This window comes from Eurosta solidaginis, chromosome 2 (genome assembly GCF_040869045.1).
Source record: "Eurosta solidaginis isolate ZX-2024a chromosome 2, ASM4086904v1, whole genome shotgun sequence".
In the NCBI taxonomy this organism is placed as follows: Eukaryota; Metazoa; Arthropoda; class Insecta; order Diptera; family Tephritidae; genus Eurosta; species Eurosta solidaginis.
Window position 1 is genome coordinate 83578502 of NC_090320.1, and position 25602 is coordinate 83604103.

The 25602-nt window shown below is 39.5% G+C and overlaps 1 protein-coding gene across 1 annotated transcript in view; it reads right to left on the reverse strand.

Moving 5' to 3' along the window:
• LOC137240047 (uncharacterized) overlaps nucleotides 1–25602 on the reverse strand; it is a 267048-nt gene that overhangs the window by 3825 nt on the left and 237621 nt on the right. Inside the window, exon 6 of the mRNA XM_067765949.1 lies at nucleotides 17217–17415. Within this exon, the coding sequence (XP_067622050.1) occupies nucleotides 17217–17415 (199 nt within the window). The remainder of the gene's footprint in view (nucleotides 1–17216; nucleotides 17416–25602) is intronic.

The following is a 25602-nucleotide window of genomic DNA, read 5'->3' on the forward strand; positions in this document are numbered from 1 at the left end:
TGGTTGGTGTCATGTGGGGACACATTGCAAGCGGGACATACATTTGGTATGTCGGGGTTGATTCTGGATATGTAAGAGTTTAACCTGTTACAGTATGCAGAACGAAGTTGAGCTAGAGTGACTAGCGTTTCCCTGGGGAGTATGCGTTCCTCTTCCGCAAGTTTTGGGAACTGTTCTTTGAGTACTGGATTCACCGGGCAATTCCTGGCATAAAGGTGCGACGCCTGTTTGTGGAGTTCACTGAGGACCTGCTTGTGTTTTTTTGCTTCATACGGCTGAGTTCTCAGGTGCCGTATTTCCTCAAAATGCTTACGGGCATGACTCCTTAAGCCCCTAGGCGGTGTTGGCTCATCAATCAGATGTCTTTTGGGATGCCGAGGTTTCTGGGTATTCAACAGAATCTGTTTGGTTAGCATCTCATTTCTCTCCCTGATGGGGAGTATTCTCGCCTCTTTATATAGATGGTGTTCTGGGGACATAAGAAGACGGCCCATGGCGGTTCTGAGAGCAGTATTTTGGCAGACCTGTAGCTTCTTCCAGTGTGTAGTTTTTAGGCTTGGCGAGCATATAGGGGACGCGTAGCATGCAATCGGCTGGCCTATTGCTTTGTATGTGGTAATGAGCGTTTCTCTGTCTTTTCCCCAAGTACTGCCAGCAAGGGATTTGAGGATTTTATTACGGCTCTGGATTTTCGGTACGATTGCGACTGCATGCCCACCAAAATGTAGATCCTGAACAAACGTCACACCCAAGGTTTTGGGGTGTAGGACAGTCGGTAGCGTAGTACAATCGACGTGGATGTTCAAAATGGTCGACATTTGAACGTCCATGTTGTAAATAAGGTCGCGGAGGACTTAGCCGGTGATAATGCTAGGTTTAGCGAGGCGAAAAAACTGGAGAGATCAAGGAGGTAGCCGTTTATTCTATTGCAAAGCTCATCGATCTGTGGGCCTGGGCCTGTGGCCATTATAGGAAACGATAGTAACTCCTTCTGGTGGCGATGGTAGCTTAGATATGTAGAAATTAAACAGAAGTGGAGATAGGACACCACCCTGTGGCACCCCTTCTTTAATTCTTCTTGGTTTTGATGTTTCGTTTCTAAATTGCACCGATGCCTGCCGACCACCCAGATAATTTGCGGTCCACCTTTTAAGACATGGGGGAAGGGTAGACCCTCCCAGGTCTTGCAGTAACGTGCCATGGTTGACCGTATCAAAAGCTTTTGATAGGTCTAGCGGAACGAGTACTGTTCTATGGTGGGGGTTTTGATTTAAACCGCAAGTTATCTGGGTGCTAATGGCATTTAGCGCGGTGGTGGTGCTATGGAGTTTTCTGAAGCCATGCTGATGACAGGCTATCTGCAAATTTGCTTTGAAGTAGGGGAGCAAAATGGCTTCAAGCGTCCTGCTAGTGGCGATAGGAGAGATTTCGGGCGATATGACTCTCCTCTGTTTGCTGGTTTCCCAGGCTTTAGTAGCCTGTACCACTTGGTTATTTTCCATTTTTCGGGAATGTCAAAGGTGGAAAGAGGCAAGTTGAAGACATGTGCTAAATATTTGAAACTTTCGTTCCCCATGGCTATGCCGTCTGAGCCCACTGCTTTGGATGGTTAAGCATCCGAATCCGTCTAGGCACAATGACACAGTTTCCATCGCCTTTGCCGATAAAGTGCTGTCGGATGCGAAAAAATGCGCGAGCGCTTTCTGCCGACAATATATAATGCATTCTACGGGCGACAAAGATAGACGGATGGCCAACAGACACGCACATAAACATAAATTAAGCGCGTCACCAACTACCATCACCGCCAAAGAGGTTGAGGATGCCATCGGTCATGTTAAATCAGCTGATCGTGACAATTTATTTTAGTAACTTCACAAATTTCAAGCGAATAAATTTAAAATAGAGTTAATTGCTAATGAATTTTTATTATTATTGGCAGTGCGTTTGTGAAAATAAGCTGCATAGCAATGGTTTTGTCGAAATATATAGATTTTGCTTTACATTCTGGATGCGGAATTATAGTTATATTTCAATGACTTAAAAAAAATTTTAATTTCCAAAACATAATATTGTTGGCATTAAACAAATTTTATCCCTGAAAACTAACTTTAGTCGAGTTTAAGCGGTCAACTTCAACTAAGATGAGAGGTAGAATTTTATGTAAATAGTCAAACTAGCAAGGTTAAATTGAGATCACCTTTAACTGCAGCTAAAATTAATTCGGAGCGAAAAATCAAACCTTAGTATCAAAATCTAAGGGTAAAATTCTAGCCAAGTTTAATTTTAGTTTATACTGGCACTGAAAAACCGGGTCTAAATCACTAACTGGTACATAGTGGAAAATTGAGTGAACTGTGCCCAAGTATGCAACTAACACAGTTTATGTCAAATACTTCAAAGTTGTTTTCTTGAATCATGGAATGTACCTAAATTTCGAGTTTTTTTGTCACAACTATTCTGCTATAATCACAAACATTTTTTAGGCTGTCTTTTTTTGATTTCGAATTAAAAACTTCTTGCGAACATATTGTAATAGCAATATAGGAGTATTACATATATGCGTATTAATGATTTTCTTTCGCTCCACCTAATGAAGGTTACCGTCATTACTTCTTTTATATTAGTTTCGTTTCATGTTTTTCTGCAAATTGCGGTACAGAATTGGGGAATCTTGCAATCCATTGTTGAGTAACTTCCCGGAGAGCAAAGCGTTGAAGTATGGAACACTTATCAGAATCAAATGGCAATTTAACATGAGAGAAAACAAAATTTTCTGAGGTGGTCCAGATATTGTGACAAATCAAAACATCAACCGAACTTGGGAATTTCGCTTTCGAGTTTTAAGGGACTTTCCGATAACCCTGAAACTTTGAATAGAGCATCGGGCTCTATAACGCCATGAGCTTAAGCTTTGAAAATAGCTTTTGACTCTGTATGTTCCTTTATGTTCTTAGGCCGGTATTAGGTTAGGTCAGGTTAAATCTCTTCGGAGGTTATTGCGCCTTACATCCATTTTTTTATTTAATTTAATAAAATAACTCCGTCCTCTTGGAAAATACTAGAAGCTTCCTAAGACCTATGCCACTTGCTCGATCGTTTCCTTCTCCAACCCGCCCTTCTTACATCTGCTATTTAATGGCACGTGACGCCAGAAGGCAGTGTCCAGTCAGAATACCCGCCATAGGTCTACAGACCTCTCTTTTTAATGATAGGAGTAACTTTGCTAGTCTAACCCATTTTCTCCCGATGCTAGATTCCGTGAAGGAAATCTCATGAAATTTTGTGTGGTTGTTATTATAGGACTACTGAACGCTATTACACGTTTTCAGGCTGATAGGTCTACTGGATGCGACAGGAGAGACTGTTGCGAAAACGCAACGTTGGGAGAAACGCTGCAAAATGTGATGCACTTAAATAATCAAATAAATTCCGAAGTCTAGTCAATAATGCTTTTGAAAATGTTTTTAGTTGAAGTAATTTATTTTATAAAGTTAAAAATATTTTTACTTGGCTATACTTATCTTTATTATAATTAACATAGCTTTTTCTTACTGTGCAATTTGCTATGATAATCATCGAAACATTTTTTTTTTAATTTTTTACATTCATTGACAGTCTGCGAATGGCACATAGCACATCTTTTACGTTTGTTGCCTGAAGGTTTCTATACTTAATGATCACGAACCTTAGTTTGAGGAAGATGAACTGGTCTATATGCTTCTTCAATGTCTGATGGATCACTTTTTTCTCGAGGAACTTCTTATTCGCAATGCAGAGATCATGCTATTTTCGTTTTAAAAGCAATATGAGACAGGACGAGTACCCAGCAGGTTACGGGGCTTAGAATATAACCGCTGTAGGTATGCCTGTCATAAGAGGCGACTAAAATACCAAATTGATTCAAGGGGTTGTGTAGCGCGACCCTCTCAAAGTGTTGACAGCGCAACATATAGCTTCTCCAACTCAATTGTCAACCTCACCTACCCGTGGCGAATCATGTTTCATTAACAGCCGAGGCTCTGGCGACCCCAAGTTCCTCATGGAACCAGGGGGTGGGGAGGACGGGATGGCCAAGAAAGTTTAATATGGTCATCTAAATCGTTCCCGAAATGGTCGGGCTAGTACCTAAATGGTGCTTTGTTACCGGAACGTACCGGATCTATATCCGGCAAAGGACCATCAACATCGATAACACTCCCCAAAGCTTTCGGGGAATGTCTTTATCGTTAATACAACAAGAACAACAACAACATATGACGAGTTCCTTCTGATTTACTAACGAAGAAATTAATTTTCCGTGCATTAAAAATTTTACTGTTCAGTGAATTATCATGTATATCTACTCCTCCCATATGGTCAATATTTTAGTCTTATGTTACAGAAATACGTATATTTTTGTTCATATTTCAGAAGTATTGAAGAAAAGCTGAATATTTTTTACTTATTCTGATGACTAACCCCAAGGGCTATATTTTATACCTATACACTTTTCTTCAATTCTTTGTTGTTTTCAAGATACAGCCAGTTTTAAGCGGTCTTTAATGTTACCGTATTTGGAAGTGCGTTACGTAGTAACGTCACACTTACGGAAAATTCAGCTCATCCTGCCAACTAAAAAACTTAAACAAAGCATTTTCTTCGAGACCAAGGTTGAAAGAAACGGTAACTATTTTACCTTTTGGAAAAAAAAAATGTCCGGCAAGTCTACGATTCAAAGTATACAGGTCTTTAACGCTACACAGAAAGTCTTTAACGTTACCATTCGATCTCCTTGGAGAATATAGTGAATAAAAAGATATAAAATAAAGTAAAATAATAGTAAGCTTGAAAATTAAATATTTATTCAATTGAATTCAATTCAACGTACATATCGCATACCTCGGTCTAAAAGGAGCTATGTCAAAAATCTTAAATATTGAAGTTATGCATACCACTGGGTTACACGACTTAATACCTATCGACCTGTATAGTCGATCAAGTAATACCTCCACTATCCACGGAGAAAAGGCTACATGAACAATAAAAATTACATTGACACATATACATACATACATAGGGAAAGCAGTCGGATTTTCGAGCATCGTGATTTTTTGAACTGATCGCTGTTTAGATCTAGTTGTGCAATGTTTTATGTTACCGAAAAAAAGCATGAAACAAACTAATTATATCCTTCACTAGACGTATCAAAAGTAACTATCTTTCCATCGACTACTTGAATTTGATGCGATGAAGCGATGTTTCGAACATTTTTCGCATTTGCAAATACATGTAAAGTATAAAGAGCATCGCTAGTTTCATCGATTTCACTTTGTGTCACTTCTTCGATTATTATTTGTGATTTGGTACGATTAAAAGCTCTCACAAAGTCAACTGCACAGTTTACTAATTCATCTCGAGCCCTATATGTTTTCGCACAATCATTTTTGCAGTTGCACCAATGCCATCCACACATCCTTTACCGTGCGAGGTAGTAAAATAATTCCAGTATATTTTTAGACCGAATTTCTCCTCCAATTTTGGAATCATTGCAGCAATAAATTTATTTTTAAATTGGAAGACGGTCCATCACTCCAAATTTTCAACACCTTTAACGACTGTGGTAATCCTGTCAGCAGCTTGACCATGTATGGAACGATCGTTTCCTTAGTGTGGACGAGACTGTCAGATACGAATACCTCCGACTTAAATGATTCGTTGTAATAAAATGCAGTAGTAAATAACGATAATTGACGCTGATTCCAATGAGCGAACTGGACTTCTCCCTGAGCTTGACATACAAAATTTTCAGCGAAATTTACCTGCAACATACCTTCATCACCAAACTCATAGATTGATGCCCTGGTTCTATCAAACATATTGAATGTGTCTGATTGTGCAGTTTTTTTGAAGCTGTGCTGTAAGAATTGTTGGGATATCGTCGTAATATGGGCAATCAAATCTGATAACTGGCCACCCTCTTCACATTTTTCAACACGCTTTCTCTCTGAATCTTTTTTCCAAATTACCCAACTAGCTTCGGTATCAAGCGCGATATTCCCAACTTCCCGATGCAGATTCTCGTTTGTTATACCCGTGCATTTGTCGCATCGTCCAAACCAACAGTTTTTGGTAGCATCGTTGCACAAAACCGTCACTATAAAGTGGAATATTTGGAAGTATCTTATGCAACGCAGCAACGACTTCGATGAAATTCGAGTGATATGAACACATGCACATGTCGTGTGGTAAATCGTGTATCAATTTAATATTTTTTGGGCGATGTCCACAAAAAAAAGTCAGGCTGCACCATTCTAAATGTGGCAAAAATTAACATATTAAATTAAGCACATGGGATGCGGGAGAGAATCACGTAGAAACAAATTGAGAGAATCACTTTTTTTCATTTTTTTGCTGTTCAACAAATATCACATATGCTTCTTTCATAGTGAGTTCCATATGTTTTGTTGGAAGTATTGTCATCTTTCCAGTTTTTGGACATGGGTAGTGTTTGACATCCTTTGCTTTAGGTGATGTACGTGAAATATCATCACGATTGAAATATGCATGAATGTCATCCACTAATTCATAATTTTGGACGTATTCTCTTTTATTTCGAGGCAGTTGTATGACATTTATTAAATCTCTACGAGTTTTTTCATCAAAATCATTAATCACTTTTACCAATACAGCTTTTTGTTTTCTTGGTTACCTCTAAATCAGCCATTATTCTCTTGTGTTCCAGTTTTCTTTTTTCTGTCTCTGCATTTTTTAACTCGTTCACGTGTTGCTTTACGACGCTCTGCAATGACACGATCACGGCGTGTGGTGGACAACAACATTTCTGTGGCTTTCGATGCCTCTCTTCGTTTTTTCATTAACGCAGCCATTTTTTTCTTGTATTCGCCATACTTGTTAATTTTTTTCAAACTAGCAATGTAATTCTTCTTGATTTGTGCCCGGCTTTGCGGTTTCTAAAACGAATTTTAAATGTTGGAGAAATCGGTCTTTACATAAATTAAATTCCGAAAGACGGTCAAACGATAGGGATTTTAATACCAATCACATTTTTGGCTGCTTCCCCGTTTTTAAATTTTTCACAATAAAACATTTTCTGTAATTTGGTCTTTAACGTTATACTAATTTCACACAGACGGCTTATTGAATAATAAAGGCAATTTTCTACATTAAGACGATTATTGAGCTCAATCTTCCCTACAAAATTCGAATCTATTATTATTTCATTAGTAGCTAATCGAATGCCTAATGAAGTCAAAAGCACAATGCAACTCTGTTGGCAGCGTTCCGCTTCCGTTTTTAGTTTTCAAAGCAAATGTCATTGTCTGCATGGCGGAACGATACAAGGTGGCCGCATCGAACAGCTGATTATAACCTTTTTTATTTGATTTGATACATCAACTACCGGCGCAGTACGATTTTGACATTTGTCCATCGAATTTACAAGTACATGGAATTTTTTTTGTTTGTAGGTATGTCACCATGTTCCCACCTTGTATCGTTCCGCCATGATTGTCTGTCTCATCCTTCATACTAATCGAGCAGTTACTTCTGAGTGAAAGCAAAAAATTTACGATTTCATTAGCAGGTGAAATGAGATCATTAAGTTTCTGTGTGAAAACAGTATTACACACTTATAAAAGTAAAATTTAAAAACGATCAAACTCACAAAAAGTGCGTCGAATCACATTGAATTCTATTATACTTAATTTTTTAAGGCCTTTTCAATATAAAATACGAGTGTAGAGCATCGAAAAATTAGTAAGACATTATTATATTTACCCTCTTGTTTGGATCGACGTTTTTTTCCATATTGATAGCTTGCGAGACACATCTGAAATGAACGTGTCTCGTGAAACCCACATACATCGGATGTCTATAAGCTTTTGTTTTTAGATACTACAGAATGTATGTAATCCAAATATATTGGAATTGGGGCGTGATTCAAAGAAAAATTTTTTATCCCGCGTTCCATGTTCCCGCGTTTTTGACCATATGTTGATTAAGTTCAGGTTGTTTAATAGTAACCTTTTTTCTCAGTGTGATTATGTTACAGGATCAACTGTTCTGAAGTTAGAGAGTACTGTTACTTCAGATTTATCTTGCCATCGAGCAACGAAAACCTGGTCCCCCCCATAAATTCAGAAAACAAAAATTCAGAAACACATTTTTTCAGAAAACATTAGTCAGAACCCTTTTTCAGAAAGTCCAAATTCAGAAGTCAAAACTCAGAAATAAAATTACAGAAGTCAAAATTCGGAAGTCAAATTTCAGAAGTCAAATTTCAGAAGTCAAATTTCAGAAGTCAAAATTCAGAAATAAAATTTCAGAAAGTAATCAGACAGCAAAAAACATTAAATTTTGCATTAAATTTTTTAATACTGTAAATTCTAAAGATCGCGGGTTCGAATCGAGCTCAAAGCCTAACAATAATTATTTTATCATTATTATTGTTATGATAAATTTTTTCTTAATTTAAACAACAAAAATTGTTAATACATCCCACAGCACGGGGAAAAGTGTAATAAATATGACACTATGACATCATTGCCATGAAACAAATCCAATTTTCACATCCATTCTGGAACAGATGTCGCAGTGCTGTGAATATCAATTGGCGAGAAACAGGGTAGAAGTAGAAATAATGAAGACATAGAAACAACCGCTGTGATAGCTGAATGGTTATAGCAGCGGCGCCTAAACGTTCACGATGAAGGAATTTAGCAGTTTCCGAAATGGATCTATACAACGAGCTTTGGCAGTTACCTAAATTTTTTTCTTCCTTCTATTCTAATTTAAAATTTTTTCAATTAAGAAAAAATGTATCATATCAATAATAATGATAAAATAAGTAATTATTGTTAGGCCTTGAGCTCTATTCGAACCCGCGATCTTACAAATCAGTAGGCCGATATAACAACAAAAATTGTAGATTCATTTGAAAAAGATAAACGCGAAAAAAAATTAATTAATTACATGTTTGCCATTGCACATACAAATTTTAGATTGTACTACTTTTTCTTTATACATAATTCCTTCCAAATAAATAAACGTTTTTGAATTTTGAGAAAAATTTAATGTTATTTCTGTCATCTGATTACTTTCTGAACTTTGCCTTCTGAAATTTGACTTCTGAAATTAGACTTCTGAGATTTGACTCCTGAGTTTTGTCCTCTGAATTTTGTCTTTCTGAAAAAAGGGTTCTGACTAATGTTTTCTGAAAAAATGTGTTTCTGAGTTTTTGCGTTCTGAATTTATGGGGGGCACCCGAAATCCTTGTCATTTATTTCGGAACAGTAGTCAAATTCATGTTTCTTGAAGTTTCTGCCACTTTTGAGCATTTTTTCAGCACCTCTGAGACGAATTGGTTTATATCGAATGTACATTTTGAATTAATGTCGACCAAAATGGTGCCCCATAAATTCAGAAAGCAAAAATTCAGAGGACAAAACTCAGAAGTCAAATTGATAAGTCACATTGATAATGATACAATAATTATTGTTAGGCCTTGAGCTCGAAAAGATTCGAACCCGCGATCTTTTGAATTTACAGTATTAAAAAAAACGAAGTCTTCATATTTTTTCTTGCGTTTCCGATATGGCTCGCCTCCAGCTGAAAATTGCTGCAGTTTTGTTTCTATTATTACCTGTTCGTTCTTTATTTTATTTATGCAATTAACTATGTTAGGTTGTGTCCCAAACGCACTTCGAATAACGTTGTGCCACCTTTCGATGGAATTATTTGTACGGACTTCATCCAATTTGGTAATATTATGCATATTTCATAATTCTATTGAATATAATGCCTTCTTTCGACGTTGCTTTTGCGCAAAATTTAATGTTTTTTGCTGTCTGATTACTTTCTGAATTTTGACTTCTGAAATTTTACTTCTGAATTTTGACTTCTGAAATTTGCCTTCCGAATTTTGGCTTCTGAAATTTTATTTCTGAATTTTTGTTTCTGAGTTTTGATGGGTTTGATAGGTCCTATGGGAAAAAACCGTCCGCCCCTTACTGTGGTAAAGCCATCAATATTTCCCGAGGTGGCCCGGTTTTGGGCAGGCTTCGTTGGAATACAACCGAATATATCCCCTGGCTGCATATCTTCCAATATGCACGGTCCGCATAACACATAACTGGATTAGGATGTAAGGCGAAATGGCGTAGATGCCAGTCCTAAACCGCTCAGCCTCATATTTGGGTGTTATGGAGTTCGGCTAAGCCCTCACACCAACGACAAGGTGCCTACCCTATTTAGGGTAAATTTAAGTTAGGTTGCATAATTTTTTTGAATTATTTTATATTATAAGAACTTAAATTCGTCATTTCAGTTTAATAGAATGACATGAGATTAAAATGTAATAAAGATTTTTTTAATAGGAAAATTAGAATTTCAAAATATTTTCAAAACAATTTTTACAATAGACGTCATAAGATATTACGAGCAACTAAAGAGCTCCAAAATATTGCGATTATAGAGATTTTAAAACAAAGATCGTCGAAATCTACTGCGAAGGTCGTCCTCAAGGTATCGAAAAATTTGTTAGTCGCTTCAAAAGTAAATATGTATATGTAATTATCCCATTCCTATTTGGAGGAAATCACTTAAATTGTTAATGAATACGAACTTTGTAAAAGGGGGACTCAAGGGGTCGATAACATATTTGGCATGCGAGGCTCTGGTGACCCCAAGTTCCTGATGGAAATAAGGGGTGGGGGCGAGATGGACTTAAATGTATAATGTGGCCGGCGCTTAGGAGCAGACTACGGGACGCCCGTGGGCGTGAGCAGAAAGGTGCCACAAAAGATTTGTAGAATACACTGGGTCGACGGATGTTGGATCTAGCCCAGAACATCTCGTGCGATGCAGCCATCCTTTGCAAGTGTCACACTGACAAGAGTGCGACCTTCCTAAAAAGATTCGTTTCCGGCACACGCAGCAAGATCATTTCTCCCCGTCCCGGATTGGGTTCTATACCTTCCCACTGCAAGGATCTGCTGGGAGGATGATATTTTGTGGGATGGACGCAACAAATTTAATGTGGTTACACTGGAATGACAGCCCTTGGTCGGGAAAAATGCCGAGTCGCTCCGGTACATGAAACCGGCTCCCATGGGAAGCGCTCATACTCACCTTAAGAGTGTCTAACAGTGACTGTGTTCCGGCTTCAAAATTATCCTACGAGTCATGCAAAGTTATCTAATTCCCTCATTTGTAATATTTCAATTGGCATCACTGTATTTGTATTAATTGCTTGTTGTCTTTCTTCTATGTCTTGTTCTGTTTTAATAAATCAGTGTCATATCAGCAATCAAACTATCAGCTTGTGCTCGTTACTTGCGGTTGTTTCGATTCGCATTACCTGCTTTGGAAATTTACAGTCCACTCAGCAAACATCTCCACATTTTAGTGGTCCTTACGAACCGGATTATTTCTACACATTGGAAAAATCTTCAGTTATGCACATACATATGTACATACTATAAATGCAATAAATCCACCATTTACAGCAAACGATAAGTTGTGACTCAACAGCAAAAGCGGTAAAATTAAAACATACTTACATACATACAAACAAATAAAAGGTACAATCCAACTGTTGTTATTATATTTGTTTGTACAAAACATAAAACGGTGTGCAGTTATCAAAAAAACGAGAATCCCAAAACCATGGAGGTAGCAAATTTAATTCGTACGCGGGGTCAAATAAAGGGCTCCTTTACAAAATATAAAAGTTATATCTTAGCAGCCAATGAAGCTACAACATATGAGGCTCTAAAAATACGGTGTGATCGGCTTGACACCTTATGGCAAGAATTTGTAGATGTTGATACAAAAATTGCGTCAAATGTTGACCAAGTCTCAGAGTATTCTTCTCAAGAAGATATATATTTGGACTTGAAGGAACGTTTTCTTGTGCTGCTAGCTACTCGTTCTGCTCCACCAGCTCTCATTTCAAGCACTGGGGTAGAAGACCTAAATACAACACTCAACAGATTTACGGAAACTCAGCGCAGCTTGATCGACCAATCTCGTACCTACGACACGCGATTGCCAAAATTGGACATTCCTGCCTTCCATGGGGAATATTGCAAGTGGCCTACCTTCAAGGACTTATTTTTAAACACCGTGCACAACGCAGCAACAATATCTAAGTCACGAAAATTTCAATACCTGCAAATGTACCTGAAAGGTGAGGCTGCAAGCGTTATTTCGGGAATGGTTTGTTCAAATGAAGCCTACGACAGAGCTTGGAGCAAAGTATGCGATAGATATGACAAACAAAAACCAATTGTTATTTCATACATAAAATCATTTTTTGACCTCAAATGTGTAGTAGAACCATCCGCTGTGGCAATCCGTACACTGGCAGACAATACAGACTGTATTTTGAGAGGGCTGAAATCTTTAGGAGCAGACGCAGAAAGCCGGGATCCTTGGATTATATACATGTTATTGAACAAATTGGATGATGACACCAAAAGACAGTGGGCCGAGAGCGTTGGAGGATCTAAGGATCACCCCAAAATCGAAGAATTGATAGACTTTTTAAACAAACGATGGTCAGCTCTTGAGTGCATGCAATCTTATAAAAATGGAACCTCCACTTCCAGCCGTACTCGATACATTATCGCAACAGAATCAAGTCAAGTTTTAAGGTGCTCCATATGTCAGGGTGAACATTTTGTTTACAAATGTCCTCAATTCAAAGCTTTAGAAATAACAAAAAAAAGAGAATTTGTCAAAGACCACAACTTGTGTTACAATTGTCTGTCTGCAGAGCACAGGGTCGGCAATTGTACCTCTAGGCAAAAATGTCACCATTGCGGACGACTGCATCATTCATGTCTTCATGTTGACGCCTTCAATAGAAATGAAACATCAGAAAATCAGCCTTTTTTGTCAACATTTTCAACACAAAGCAACATGGTGAATCAAATGGTTGTTCTCCCTACAGCTGTCGTGAACGCTTCAAACATCAATGGCACTGGAGCCACGCTTTGCAAAGTGCTCATGGACTCAGCTTCAATGGGAACATTTGTGACAGAAGAGCTAGTTCAAAGGTTGCGGCTACCTCGTCGAAATGGCCGAATAAAGGTAGGAGGAATAGGTGGAGCAAAATCAGTATTCACTAAGGGCATCGTTTCGCTGCGGCTCACATCGCGGTTCGACAGCAGCGCATCAGTCAATATTGAAGCATTTATTTTAAATCGAATTTCACAACAAGAAAGGGGAGCCTCAATCTATGGGTATCATTGGGATTTCCCTAGGAATCTGGATATGGCAGATGATGGGTCACTTACCTCCCAATCAATAGATGTACTCGTCGGATCACAACATTTTTTCAACCTTCTCACGGAAGGAAAATACACTACCAAATCGGGATATCCAACTGTTCAAAATACAATATTTGGTTATGTATTGGCTGGAAAAATACATAACGGCGGGGAGAACATCTCTGCATACACCACCACTGTCACTGCTAACGACTTCAGGGTTGATGAAGCACTACGGCGCTTTTGGGAAACAGAGCACGAACCTGAAGTGTTAAAGAAACATTATACAACAGAAGAGCAGTTTTGCGAAAACCATTTCCAAAATACGCATGAATACGATGATACTGGTCGGCATATGGTACATCTACCTTTTAAGGACACGTCGCTGCAATTAGGCGACTCTTATACTTCGGCCTGCAGGCAATTCGAGAGCCTTGAAAGGCGCCTTCTGCGTAATGAATCGCTCTCAAAGCAATATAAAGCCTTTATGGAGGAATACCTGTCCCTGGGGCATATGGAGAGAATTCCTGATTCTGAAGTCAACAAGGACTGTGAAAACGTATTTTATCTACCACACCATCCAGTTTTGAAGCCTGAAAGCAGATCCACCAAATGCAGAGTAGTTTTTAATGGATCTGCAAAGTCAACATCTGGAGCAGCCCTCAATGATTTACTTGCAGTTGGTCCCACAATTCAACGTGACTTGAGATCCTTGTTGCTGAACTTCAGACAATATCGTATTGGACTCAGTGGCGACATTGTCAAAATGTACAGACAAGTCCTTGTTCATCCTGACGATAGAGATTATCAACGGATCCTGTGGAGAGATGACACGAAGCAACCAATTGCACACTATAGACTCCGCACGGTCACTTACGGTACAGCTACAGCGCCATTTCTAGCCACACGAAGTCTCTACGCAACGGGCGAGGAAACTGATTCGACAGAAATAGGTTTGCTAATTAAAAATAATTTTTATGTTGATGATTTCATTGCAGGTACAAACAGTGTGGAAGAAGCTGTAAATGTTAAAAACCAAATTAGCAACGTACTAACCCGAAGAGGGTTTCTGCTGGCAAAATGGGTGTCAAATGATCTCAGAGTAATCAAAGGTCTGGATGTGGAAGACTCGGATGTTGACCTGGCAGACATTGATCCAGAAAGCAGTTTAAAAATTTTGGGTCTCCATTGGCAACCAATATCGGATTGTTTCACCTTCTCGGTCAGGCCTGTGATAAATGTTTGCACCAAACGGGCAATTCTGTCAGAGTCATCCAAAATTTATGATCCACTTGGGTTTCTGTCACCTTGTACAATATTGATAAAAATCATGTTTCAACAGCTGTGGTTACATGATATTGAATGGGACGAGGAGATTCCTGTCCAGTTGTCGCAGAAATGGCTTATATTTCGTCAGAACTACGAGTGCTTCAACACGCTCAGCATTCCACGATGGGTACACACCAGCCCTAACGACAAAGTCCAGCTTTGTGGATTCTCTGATGCTTCAGAGAGGGCTTATGTTGCTGCCATCTATTGCCGCATTCCTACAACTTTGGGCGCCAAGGTATTTCTGCTCACTGCAAAAACAAAGGTGGCTCCTCTCAAGCAGATGTCGGTTCTAAGATTGGAACTTGCAGGCTCGTTACTACTGGCAAAACTCTTTAAGGCGGTGACGATGGCAATGGAACTAAATAATGTTGAATGTATGGCTTGGACAGACTCGATTGTTGTACTTGGGTGGTTATCATCTCACCCACGGCGCTGGAAAACATTTGTTGCCAACAGAGTTGCAGAAATCATAGATTTAATCCCACGATCATCATGGCATCATGTCGCATCAGCAGATAACCCAGCAGATGTCGCGACTCGTGGATTAGAACCAAAAACGCTTTTGAAATGCAATCTTTGGTGGCACGGGCCCAGTTGGCTTGGTCAACCGCAGCACACCTGGCCACGCTGTAATTACGATGCATCAGATATAAACCTCAAAGTTGTCGCTGAAGAACGAAAAACCACCTGTCTCGCCTTAATAGCTACTGAGCAACTTGACGTCATCAATTGTCTTTTCAATCGCTACTCAACCCTACACAAGATACTCTCCACCATTGCGGCGTGGAACCGTGTCGTCCAAAGAAGGCGGGGCATCTGCATTGACCGGGCAACCAGCTATACCTCTGCCGAAATTTATAAAGCTCTCTTGCACTGCGTGCGTTGGGCCCAAACGCAATACTATTCCGAAGAGATAAAATAATTGTCAACAAACAAGCCACTTTTGGCTAAAAGCACAATTTCTAAACTTGCACCATTCATTGATTCTTCAGCGGTTCTCCGGGTAGGCGGTCGACTTAAAAATGCACAGTGTGCTATAGACACAAAACATCCAATTATCGTGTCCAAGGACAGCATTCTTGCTCGTCGAATCATTGCAACAGAGCATTTAAAAAACCTCCATGCTGGCCCAACACTGCTAATGAATATTTTACGTCAACAATTTTGGATCACCAATTGTCGTCGCCTGGTCAAGCAACATATAAACAAATGTGTAGTCTGCACTCGCTATCGTGGCATAATCTGTTCTCAACAAATGGCAGATCTTCCAGCTAGTCGAGTTATTCAAGCTCGACCGTTTCTTCGCACTGGCATTGACTACGCGGGCCCGTTCTTGATGAAACCACACAAAGGTCGCAATGCAGTACTTATCAAAGGATACATAAGCATATTTGTTTGCCTTTCTACACGAGCTATTCATATTGAAATTGTATCAGATTTGACTTCTGATGCATTCATTGCAGCTTTAAAGAGATTTGTTTCTAGAAGGGGTTTGCCATCAGACGTATACAGCGATAATGGCACCAACTTTGTTGGCGCAAACCGCGAGTTAATGAAGAGTTTCAAACAGATAGCAAAATCTCGAGATGTCGGTTCATACATGGCCTATTCGTTTATCAACTGGCACCTAATCCCACCAGGTGCTCCACATTTCGGTGGCATTTGGGAGTCAGCAGTTAAAGCAACCAAATTCCATATGCGACGCGTCTTAGGTGAAACCAAGTTAACATATGAAGAAATGGCGACCTTGCTTTGTGAGATAGAAGCTCAACTCAATTCTAGACCACTAACAGCTCTTTATGATGACGACGTCGACAACATCAATGTTTTAACACCTGGTCATTTTTTAATTGGTCAGCCTCTGGTACAAGTAGCTGAACCTAATATCCAGCACATTCACATATCACGGCTTTCTCGGTGGCAACTCCTCACGCGCTTGCAGCAAGACTTTTGGCGCCGCTGGCAGCATGAATACCTAACGTCACTTCAAAAACGAACCAAATGGTATACGGAAAGGGAAAATTTACAACCTGGCGCAATCGTTCTTGTTTATGACGATCGTGCTCCGCCCTCTGTCTGACAAATGGGCCGAGTCACCGAGGTACATCCTGGTAAAGACAATTTGGTTCGGGTGGCAACAATTAAGACCAGTCATGGATCCATGAAGCGTCCTATTACAAAACTCTGCAAACTTCCTACTGATGGTTAAGGTGTGCCTTAACAGGCGGGAGAATGTTCCGGCTTCAAAATTATCCTACGAGTCATGCAAAGTTATCTAATTCCCTCATTTGTAATATTTCAATTGGCATCACTGTATTTGTATTAATTGCTTGTTGTCTTTCTTCTATGTCTTGTTCTGTTTTAATAAATCAGTGTCATATCAGCAATCAAATTATCAGCTTGTGCTCGTTACTTTTCGGTTGTTTCGATTCGCATTACCTGCTTTGGAAATTTACAGTCCACTCAGCAAACATCTCCACAGACTGTTTATAGTGGGGGTACGAATGACGGAATGCTTGAGAAGACTATTGTTTGGTACCATCGAAGGTTATGAGCTAGAGATTATGCAAAACTTAGACAAATTAAAATTTGAAAAATAACAAATCTTACCCTTGAACCGTGTCAAGTTGTATGGAGTGTATTTTGGCGATCATTTCTTCGTCATTAAAATAGTATACATTGATGTACATTGACAGAAGGTTACAGTCGCGCTGCTCATGTGGTATCTCCCGGCATCTCAATTCAATATAAATCGGTATAGAGTTGTGAACACAAATTCGATTGGCATATGAAGTTGAAATTTCCATGTCTAAAACAATAACAAAAGTGATTTTAATCTGATCTTTATCCGTTAGAAGCTATTTAAAAACGAATTTTTATGTTTTGATATGACTGATATCGACCTATCCTAATAGAAAGGTCGTAACCTAAAAGGTTTGTTAACATAGACGCATCTCATACATTCTGTTAGGAAAGCCGTATCTGCGCGAAGTCGTTAAGAAAGTCATATCTCATGAGACCGGGTAAAAAGGTTGTTACTGAAAAAAATATTTTGTGGTCAAAAAAGCCTTGAATTAACTATATAATTTTTTACCAATATTACTGTTGTAATAAATTTTTTCTTAATCAAATTTTTTTTAAATTAGAATAAAAGAAAAACATTTTAGACAACTACCAAAGCTCGTTGTATAAATGCGTTCGGGAAATGCTGAATTCCTTCATCGAAGACGTTTAGGCGCCGCTGCTATAACCATTCAGCTGTTATAGCGGTTGTTTATTTGTCTTCATTATTTCTATTTCTGGCGGCCGTCGTGGTGTGATGGTAGCGTGCTCCGCCTACACAGAAAGAAATGATCACAGTAAAATCAACAGTTTCATACTGTTGCTTACAAGTTGACCAAATTCTGCCAAATCAACCAAAATTTTGTTACATCAATGGAATTTACTATTACAACAACTGCACTGCACAGTTGAATGAACAATAGTAAAACTGTTAATACTCAACTGACAAAATTCAGTCAAGTTGACAAAGTTTTGGTTGATCCAACAAGACTACTGTCATTTTAAATTATTGCATTATCCAATTTTCAAACACAATTGTGAGCCACAAATCACACACAGAAGTTTGCGCATTCACGAGTTCAAAATTGCTTCGTTCTGCGCTTCTACGTCACACTTGACTGCTTGAGCGAATCAAAGAAAGAGAAAAAACAAGAGCTAAAGGAAAATGATGTAAAAATTGCCCATAAAAACAGCTGCTTTTTTGTTTACATGCGCAATGCGCAATCTTGTTTGTGTGATTTGTGAGTCGCCATGATCAGTAATTTACGCTAAACTTGGGGGAATACCAGATATATTATATATCCTGATTCACTATTGAAAGCATTGCCTAAACACGCTTGCTTCCAAAGGTCATAAAGAAATTATTGCAGCTTTCTTACAACGTGTAAGCACAATAAATTGAGTGATTTTATTAATGCTAAAACAATTTTACATCATTCCAGGTTGCTACTGAAAATCATGGGGTATAAATATTACAAGGTAAAACCGGTGAGAGCCGAAATGACGTTTAAAAAAATTTTAAAATTCTCACTGCTCTCACATTTTAATTTTTTTATTTTGGTTTTGTTTTCATAACAGAAATATAACAAACTGTAATATATTTGGTAATTCTATACGACAGAATGACACTCTCAATACACGTCCAAAAATATCAAGAGGGGTATCAAAAGACGCGTTTTGGATCCATGATCGCGAATCCGAAAGCGGCGGTAAACTCTTTTGGGTCTGTCAAGAGATATTTGCAAAAGAAAATTTTCATGTGGTTGTTGTAATATTGATGATTTTGTGGTACCCACAAAAAAAATTGTGAACATAAATGTTGTGTGCGGATATAGTTTTGGTCTCCAAACCGGTGTTGGACCCACCCAAGATAATTTTTTATAAGCGCGGTTAAAGACCGCCAATGCAGAATGGTGTTCTGCGTAAAAATACTATGGATTCCACCCTCGGTTACGGAGCACTCCGGGGTAATTTTTCGGGTTTTCGTTAATATCTTTTGAACGATCTAAAATTTTTTTTCCGCCTTCGGATTATTGTTGTCGAGGTCAATACGAGTCTTTTTACACCTCTCTCGCCATTTTTGAACGCGTATTACCAGTGTCATGCTGTCGTATAGAATTGCTGTTTCGTACAGGGGAATTTTCTCACTATGCGTCATACATGCCGCGCAGGGGAGAATGCGGCTGCCCGAATGAATTTACCGTTTTAAAATATACGTTGGAGTGGAACATGTCATGGCTTGCCATGATCGAAACTATTGCGCATTAGAATTGAGTAACGATTCAAGTTGAGCGAATCAGTTAGTTAGTTAAGAAGATGACATGGTGCTAGCAAGACAAAAAAGGAGAACAAATTGTGTTGTGAAAATTGTTATGTAAAAATGTGAGCTAGGAAATGTAAATTATGTGAGCTAAAAATATGTGTGTTAAAAAATTCTATTTAGTGTGCTAGATGATTGTAAAGGAACTACAACATTATTAATAAAAAGGGTTTTTTCTGGCCTTTGGCCTTTTTCCCTTATTTGAGTCGTTTTACTTGGTTGTGAAATTAGGCATGCATGAGTGCATGTGTGTGTATACGTAAGTATGTGTGAAACAATTGCCATATATTTTTGCGTTCTAACATTAATATTACGATATTTTATCCAAAACCGATTTTTTTATTGGTGGAAATAACTTTTATTTGGTGGGAAAGATATCTCAACGGTCAACCGCATTCCAGAATTTTCAATTCAGAATTGTATTATGGTTTCCCGCAAAAAGAAGCATCAGACCACGATCCTCTTCTGAGGAATTTTCTTCAACAAATTGTTGTGTCAAGGTGTTCGTACGAGATACATACCTGCTAATAATAACAATTTGGTGTGACATATATCCGAGGAGATTAAGGTCTAGCTTTTCATGCAATTTGAAGGCTACGTATCGTGTATTCGGAGTTATAATGGGGTAGTGATTTGCGAATACATAGCCTCTCCTACTCAATTGTCAACCTCACCTTCCCGCGGTGAACTCTGTTTTCGCTGACGAGGCTCTGACGACCGAGCTTGGGCGGTTATAACCCTCACATCAAGCACGGAGGAAATGGCGCTGCCATGCCATGTCCTTCTCATTCTAGAAGGTTGCGTTGGGTTAGTACCCCGGCCGTAAAAAAACCTCACTCAAGAAACGGAAACACGCCTCGGATATAACACCTCCCTATCGACGACGACCTTTGGCTTCAAAAATATGACTCGAATTGGAACATGGAACGTACGCTCTCTCTCTGAATCATCAAAACTAGCGCAAGTCTGCAGAGAGATGGAGCTTTACAATATTAAAATCTTAGGTCTATCAGAAACCAGATGGACTGGGCAAGGAGAATTCACCACCCTTGCTGGCCACTATTTCATCTACAGTGGTAATGCGCAAAGACGCTCCAACGGTGTTGGTATCCTTGTGGACAAACGCACAAAAAGCGCGCTATTAAGCTATAAACCAATTTCAGAACGCATGATTACGGCCTGATTTAGAAGTAAATTCCGCAACATTACAATAATACAATGCTACGCGCCAACGGAACCCGATACTGACGATGCAAAAGAAGAGTTCTATAATTTGCTTGACTCTACTGTTAATTCTGCCCCAAAAGGGGACATAGTCATTGCCCTAGGAGACTTTAATGCCAAGGTGGGCACGAATAACGCCAATTTCGAAAGAATAATGGGTAAGCACGCTCTAGCGTCAAACAGAAACAATAACGGTGACCGTCTACTCGAGCTCTGCGCAAATCATAATCTTTTCATAGGTGGCACGAAATTTAAGCATCGCAACATACACAAATATACATGGCAGTCTCCCGACGGCCATACCCGCAACCAAATTGACCATCTATTGATTAGCAGACGATTTCACAACTCCCTCATCGATGTGCGCACACGCAGAGGTGCAGACGTATATAGCGACCACAATCTGAAGGCATTAGAAAACAAGAAGCTCGTAAAAAATTCTTTAATATCGAGATGCTAAGAAGCCCGGATATTGCTCAACAAAACCAGCAAGAGCTAAGGAGCTCTCTCCCTGAAAATGAGACTTTGACTATGAAGCAAATCGCAAAATCGCAACTGCATGCTGCCAAGCTGCAGAAAAGACTGTCGGCAAAAAAGAATGCAAGAGAAAGCCTTGGATGAGCGACAGTACCTGGCAGCGGATAGAAGAACGCAAACAACTGAAAGCTCAACTCAACATCTCATCGGTTCCTGAGCGCGACCGCATCCTGCAAACCTATAATGCGGCCCATCGACAAGTCAGAAATGTAGTAAGGAGAGATAAACGAAACTTTGCCGAAAGCATGGCAAACGAAGCAGAAATAGCAGCAAACAGCAATAACCTACGCGGCGTGTACACTGCCATTAAGAAGCTAACAAACTCAAAGCCCAACGTGCCCCCATCAAAGCAGAAAATGGCACCATTTTAACCTCAGATGAAGACCAACTGAACCGATGGGAGGAGTTCTTTACGGACAACGCCCCCGGCGAAGAATAATGCAGAGAAGAAACCCCAACAGAAATATTCCAACAGATCCGCCGTCATACGAAGAGATTCTAGAGGCGATAACCAAATTGAAAAACAATAAATCTCCCGGTCCCGATGACCTTCCAGCAGAACTTCTCAAGTATGGTGCAGACGTCACTGCCCGTGCCCTACATCCTATTATACAGTCAGCGTGGACAGGATCCACAATTCCTGGTGAATGGAAAGAAGGCGTTATAATCACTATCCCAAAAAAAGGCGATCTCAGCCAATGCAAAAACTGGCGCGGTATTACATTGCTTAACTCAATCCATAAGGTTCTAGCATTCATCATACTGGCAAGAATATCGCCCACGCTCAAAGCACAATTGCGTAAAGAAAAGAACGGCTTTATACCAAATCGATCTTCCGTGGACCACATCAATACCCTACGAATAATCATAGAACAGTCTAATGAATGGAGATCGCCACTATATCTTCTCTTCGTTGACTTTGAGCGTGCGTTTGACACAATCTTCCGTGACGCGATATGGAGTGCGCTACAAAACTACGGGGTCCCAGGGAAAGTCATCGACATGATTAAGGCCCTCTACAAATATGCAATGATCAGCGTACGCTTCAAAGGAAAAAACAGCAACAAATTTAGCATAAACAAAGGCGTACGACAAGGGTGCGTCCTATCACCGCTGCTCTTCATAGTAGTGCTGGACGATGTCCTGAAGCGCACAAACGCAGAAGCCCCAGATGGGTTACAATGGAGGCTGAATCAGAAACTAAGTGATCTAAACTACGCTGATGATATCGTCTTCACTACTCACACACTAGCTGCTGTTGCCGCAAAACTCCGGCGACTCGAAATCAACGCCCGCGCAGTCGGTTTGAAAATTAACTACGCAAAAACTAAGCTAATGAGACTGCAAACAATGAACACATCTCCTCTCCAACTTGTATCAAATGGCAGCACTACCGTCATTGAGGATGTAGAAGAATTCTGCTACCTTGGCAGCCAAATTACTAAAGATGGCGGCGCAGAATCGGATGTATCTGCAAGGATCTGCAGGGCACGAACTGCATTCCACAGGTTAGGCCGGGTATGGCGCTCTCGCATATTGTCGATGAAAACAAAACTGAGGATTTTTAACACCAGCGTGAAATCAGTTCTGTTATACGGGTCCGAAACCTGGCTTGTCTCTGACCGCATTAACCGACGACTGCAAACGTTTATAAGCAAGTGTCTGAGAATAGTCTGCCGTATCTTCTGGCCAAGAACAATAAGCAACGCCGATCTACTGTCACTCACGAACAACCCCCCAATCTACACTGAAATTAAAAAACGTAAGTGGGGTTGGATCGGTCACACTCTCCGCAGAGATGACAACGTTGCCAAAATGGCCTTCCAATGGAACCCACAAGGAAGCCGGCGCAGGGGGCGCCCTCGACAAACTTGGATGCGTACGATTCTCAATGAGAGCTCTTCCACCGCCACCTGGAATGAAATAAGACGTTTAGCGACTGATAGAAGTCGCTGGAGAGCGTTCGTCTCCGCCCTATGCTCCGACTAGGAGCGATAAGTTGTGCTTCTGGATGGCTATGGTATTAGTTTTAACTTTTGCGATTGTCAACTAGATGTTCAATTCTATCTAGGAATACAACTAACTATAGTGTATTCATTTTTCTACGAACTGGCTCACCTAAATACATGTTTTATTTATGCCAAGCCAAAACTTTATCTGCTAAGGCGGACGAACTTTTGGTGCCAAGGTAATGCCGAGGGACAATCAAATACCATTTATACAAATTTTCTTAAATATTTTTGATGGATAGGCCACTAGCTCTAGACCACGGCGGCAGACTTTGGCCGTTCATCCGCTAAATTCAGCCTCCACGAACTATCATACTCCAACTGAACGATGCTGTGTAGCTAAGTGCGAAGAGCTACAGCGCTTTTGCTGCCGTGGGCAAGTTATGGGAAGATCTCCACTGAGTTCGGAGAAGCAGGTGGGGGAAGACTTTGATCTCTCTTGGTCTCGAAACAGGGTTAGCTGGAGTGACTTGTTACGCAACGACCAGCATCTCCTAAACTGTTAAGTGCCAATTAACGAATTTATCTTCCAACCGCGAGGAACATTTGAGACTGCTGATCTCTTATGAAGTGAAGTTTCAGCATATTTATGGGTTAAAGACGTACCAACCAAGTGAAGAAGGATGAATGAAGAATCAGTAGGGGTGGTCTCCAACATTCGCTTCTTAATTAGAAGAGGTTAACAAGTAAGGTCTTTTCTTTTGTCCCTTTGCAAAAATAGGACGGGTTGAGGCATCCACTATATTGGCAACTAATTTCTTTGCCATATACATAAAACGGATTTCAAAACTTTTCGAAATATTTTTTTCACTTATTTTATAAGCATTTAATTTTTTTGGCATTAAAAAAAGTGAAAAATGTAATACCAACAATTTTTTGTGTGTTTTCTTTGGTTTGGCATTTCCACAAAGTTTAAGAGAGTGATTTTAAAATTTTTTTAAAAATCAAACGACCATCATGGCCGCCGAAAAGAGTAAATGGTTTTACCTGGTAATATTTATACCATGCTGAAAATAGCTTTTTCGAACATGGTATAAATATTACAAGGTAAAACCGGCGAGAGCCGAAATGACGTTTAAAAAAATTTTAAAATTCTCACTGCTCTCACATTTTCATTCTTTTATTTTGGTTTTGTTTTCAAAACAAAAATATAACAAACTTTAATATATTTGGTAATTCTATACGACAGCATGACACTCTTAATACACGTCCAAAAATATCAAGAGGGGTATCAAAACACGCGTTTTGGATCCAGGACCGCGAATCGGAAAGCGGAGGTAAACATGTTGGGTCTGTCAAGAAATATTTGCAAAAGAAATTTTGAAAACTTTCATGTGGTTATTGTAATTTTGATGATTTTGTGGTACCCACAAAAAAAATTGTGAACATAAGTCTTTTGCGCGGATATAGTTTTGGTCTCCAACCGGCGTTGGACCCACCCAAGGTAATTTTTTATAAGAGCGGCCAAAGGCCGCCAATGCAGAAAGGTGTTCTGCGCAAAAATAATATGGATCCCACTCGGTTTCGGAGCACTCCAGGGTAATTTTTCGGTTTTTCGTTAATATCTTTTGAACGATTTAAAATTTTTATTTTCCGCCTTTGGATTATTGTTGTCGAGGTCACTACGAGTCCTTTGACTTCTCTCTCGGTATTTTTGGACGCGTATTAGCAGTGGCATGCATTCGTATGGAATTACCATATATTTTTGCGTTCTAATATTAATATTACGATATTTTATCAAAAAAAGAATTTTTTATTGGTGGAAATAACTTTTTTTTGGTGGGAAAGAAATCTCAACGGTCAACCGCATTCCAGAATTCAACTCAAGAATTGTATTGTGGTTTCCCGCAAAAAGAGGTATCAGGCCACGATCCTCTTCTGAGAAATTTTCCTCAACAAATTGTTTAGAAATTTATCTACGTCTGCGCGACGAGAAGAAAAACCCGACTTACGCCAAGGTGTACGGAAGAGATACATATCTACTAATAATAACAATTTGGTGTGATATATATCTGAGGAGATTAAGGTCTAGCTTTCCACCCAATTCAAAGGCTACGTATCGTGTATTTGTTTTTCTACGAACTGGCTCACCAAAATACATGTTTTGTATTTATCTGCTGAGGCGGACGAACTTTTGGTGCCAAGGTAATGCCGAGGGACAATCAATACCATTTATAAAAATTGTCTGAATTATTTTTGATGGATATGCCAACACACTAGCTCTACACCACGGCGGCAGACTTTGACCGTTCAGCCGGTAATTTAGCCTCCACGAACTATCATACTCCAACTTAACGATGACGTTTAGCCAAGCTGCGAAGAGCTACAGCATTTTTGCTGGTGT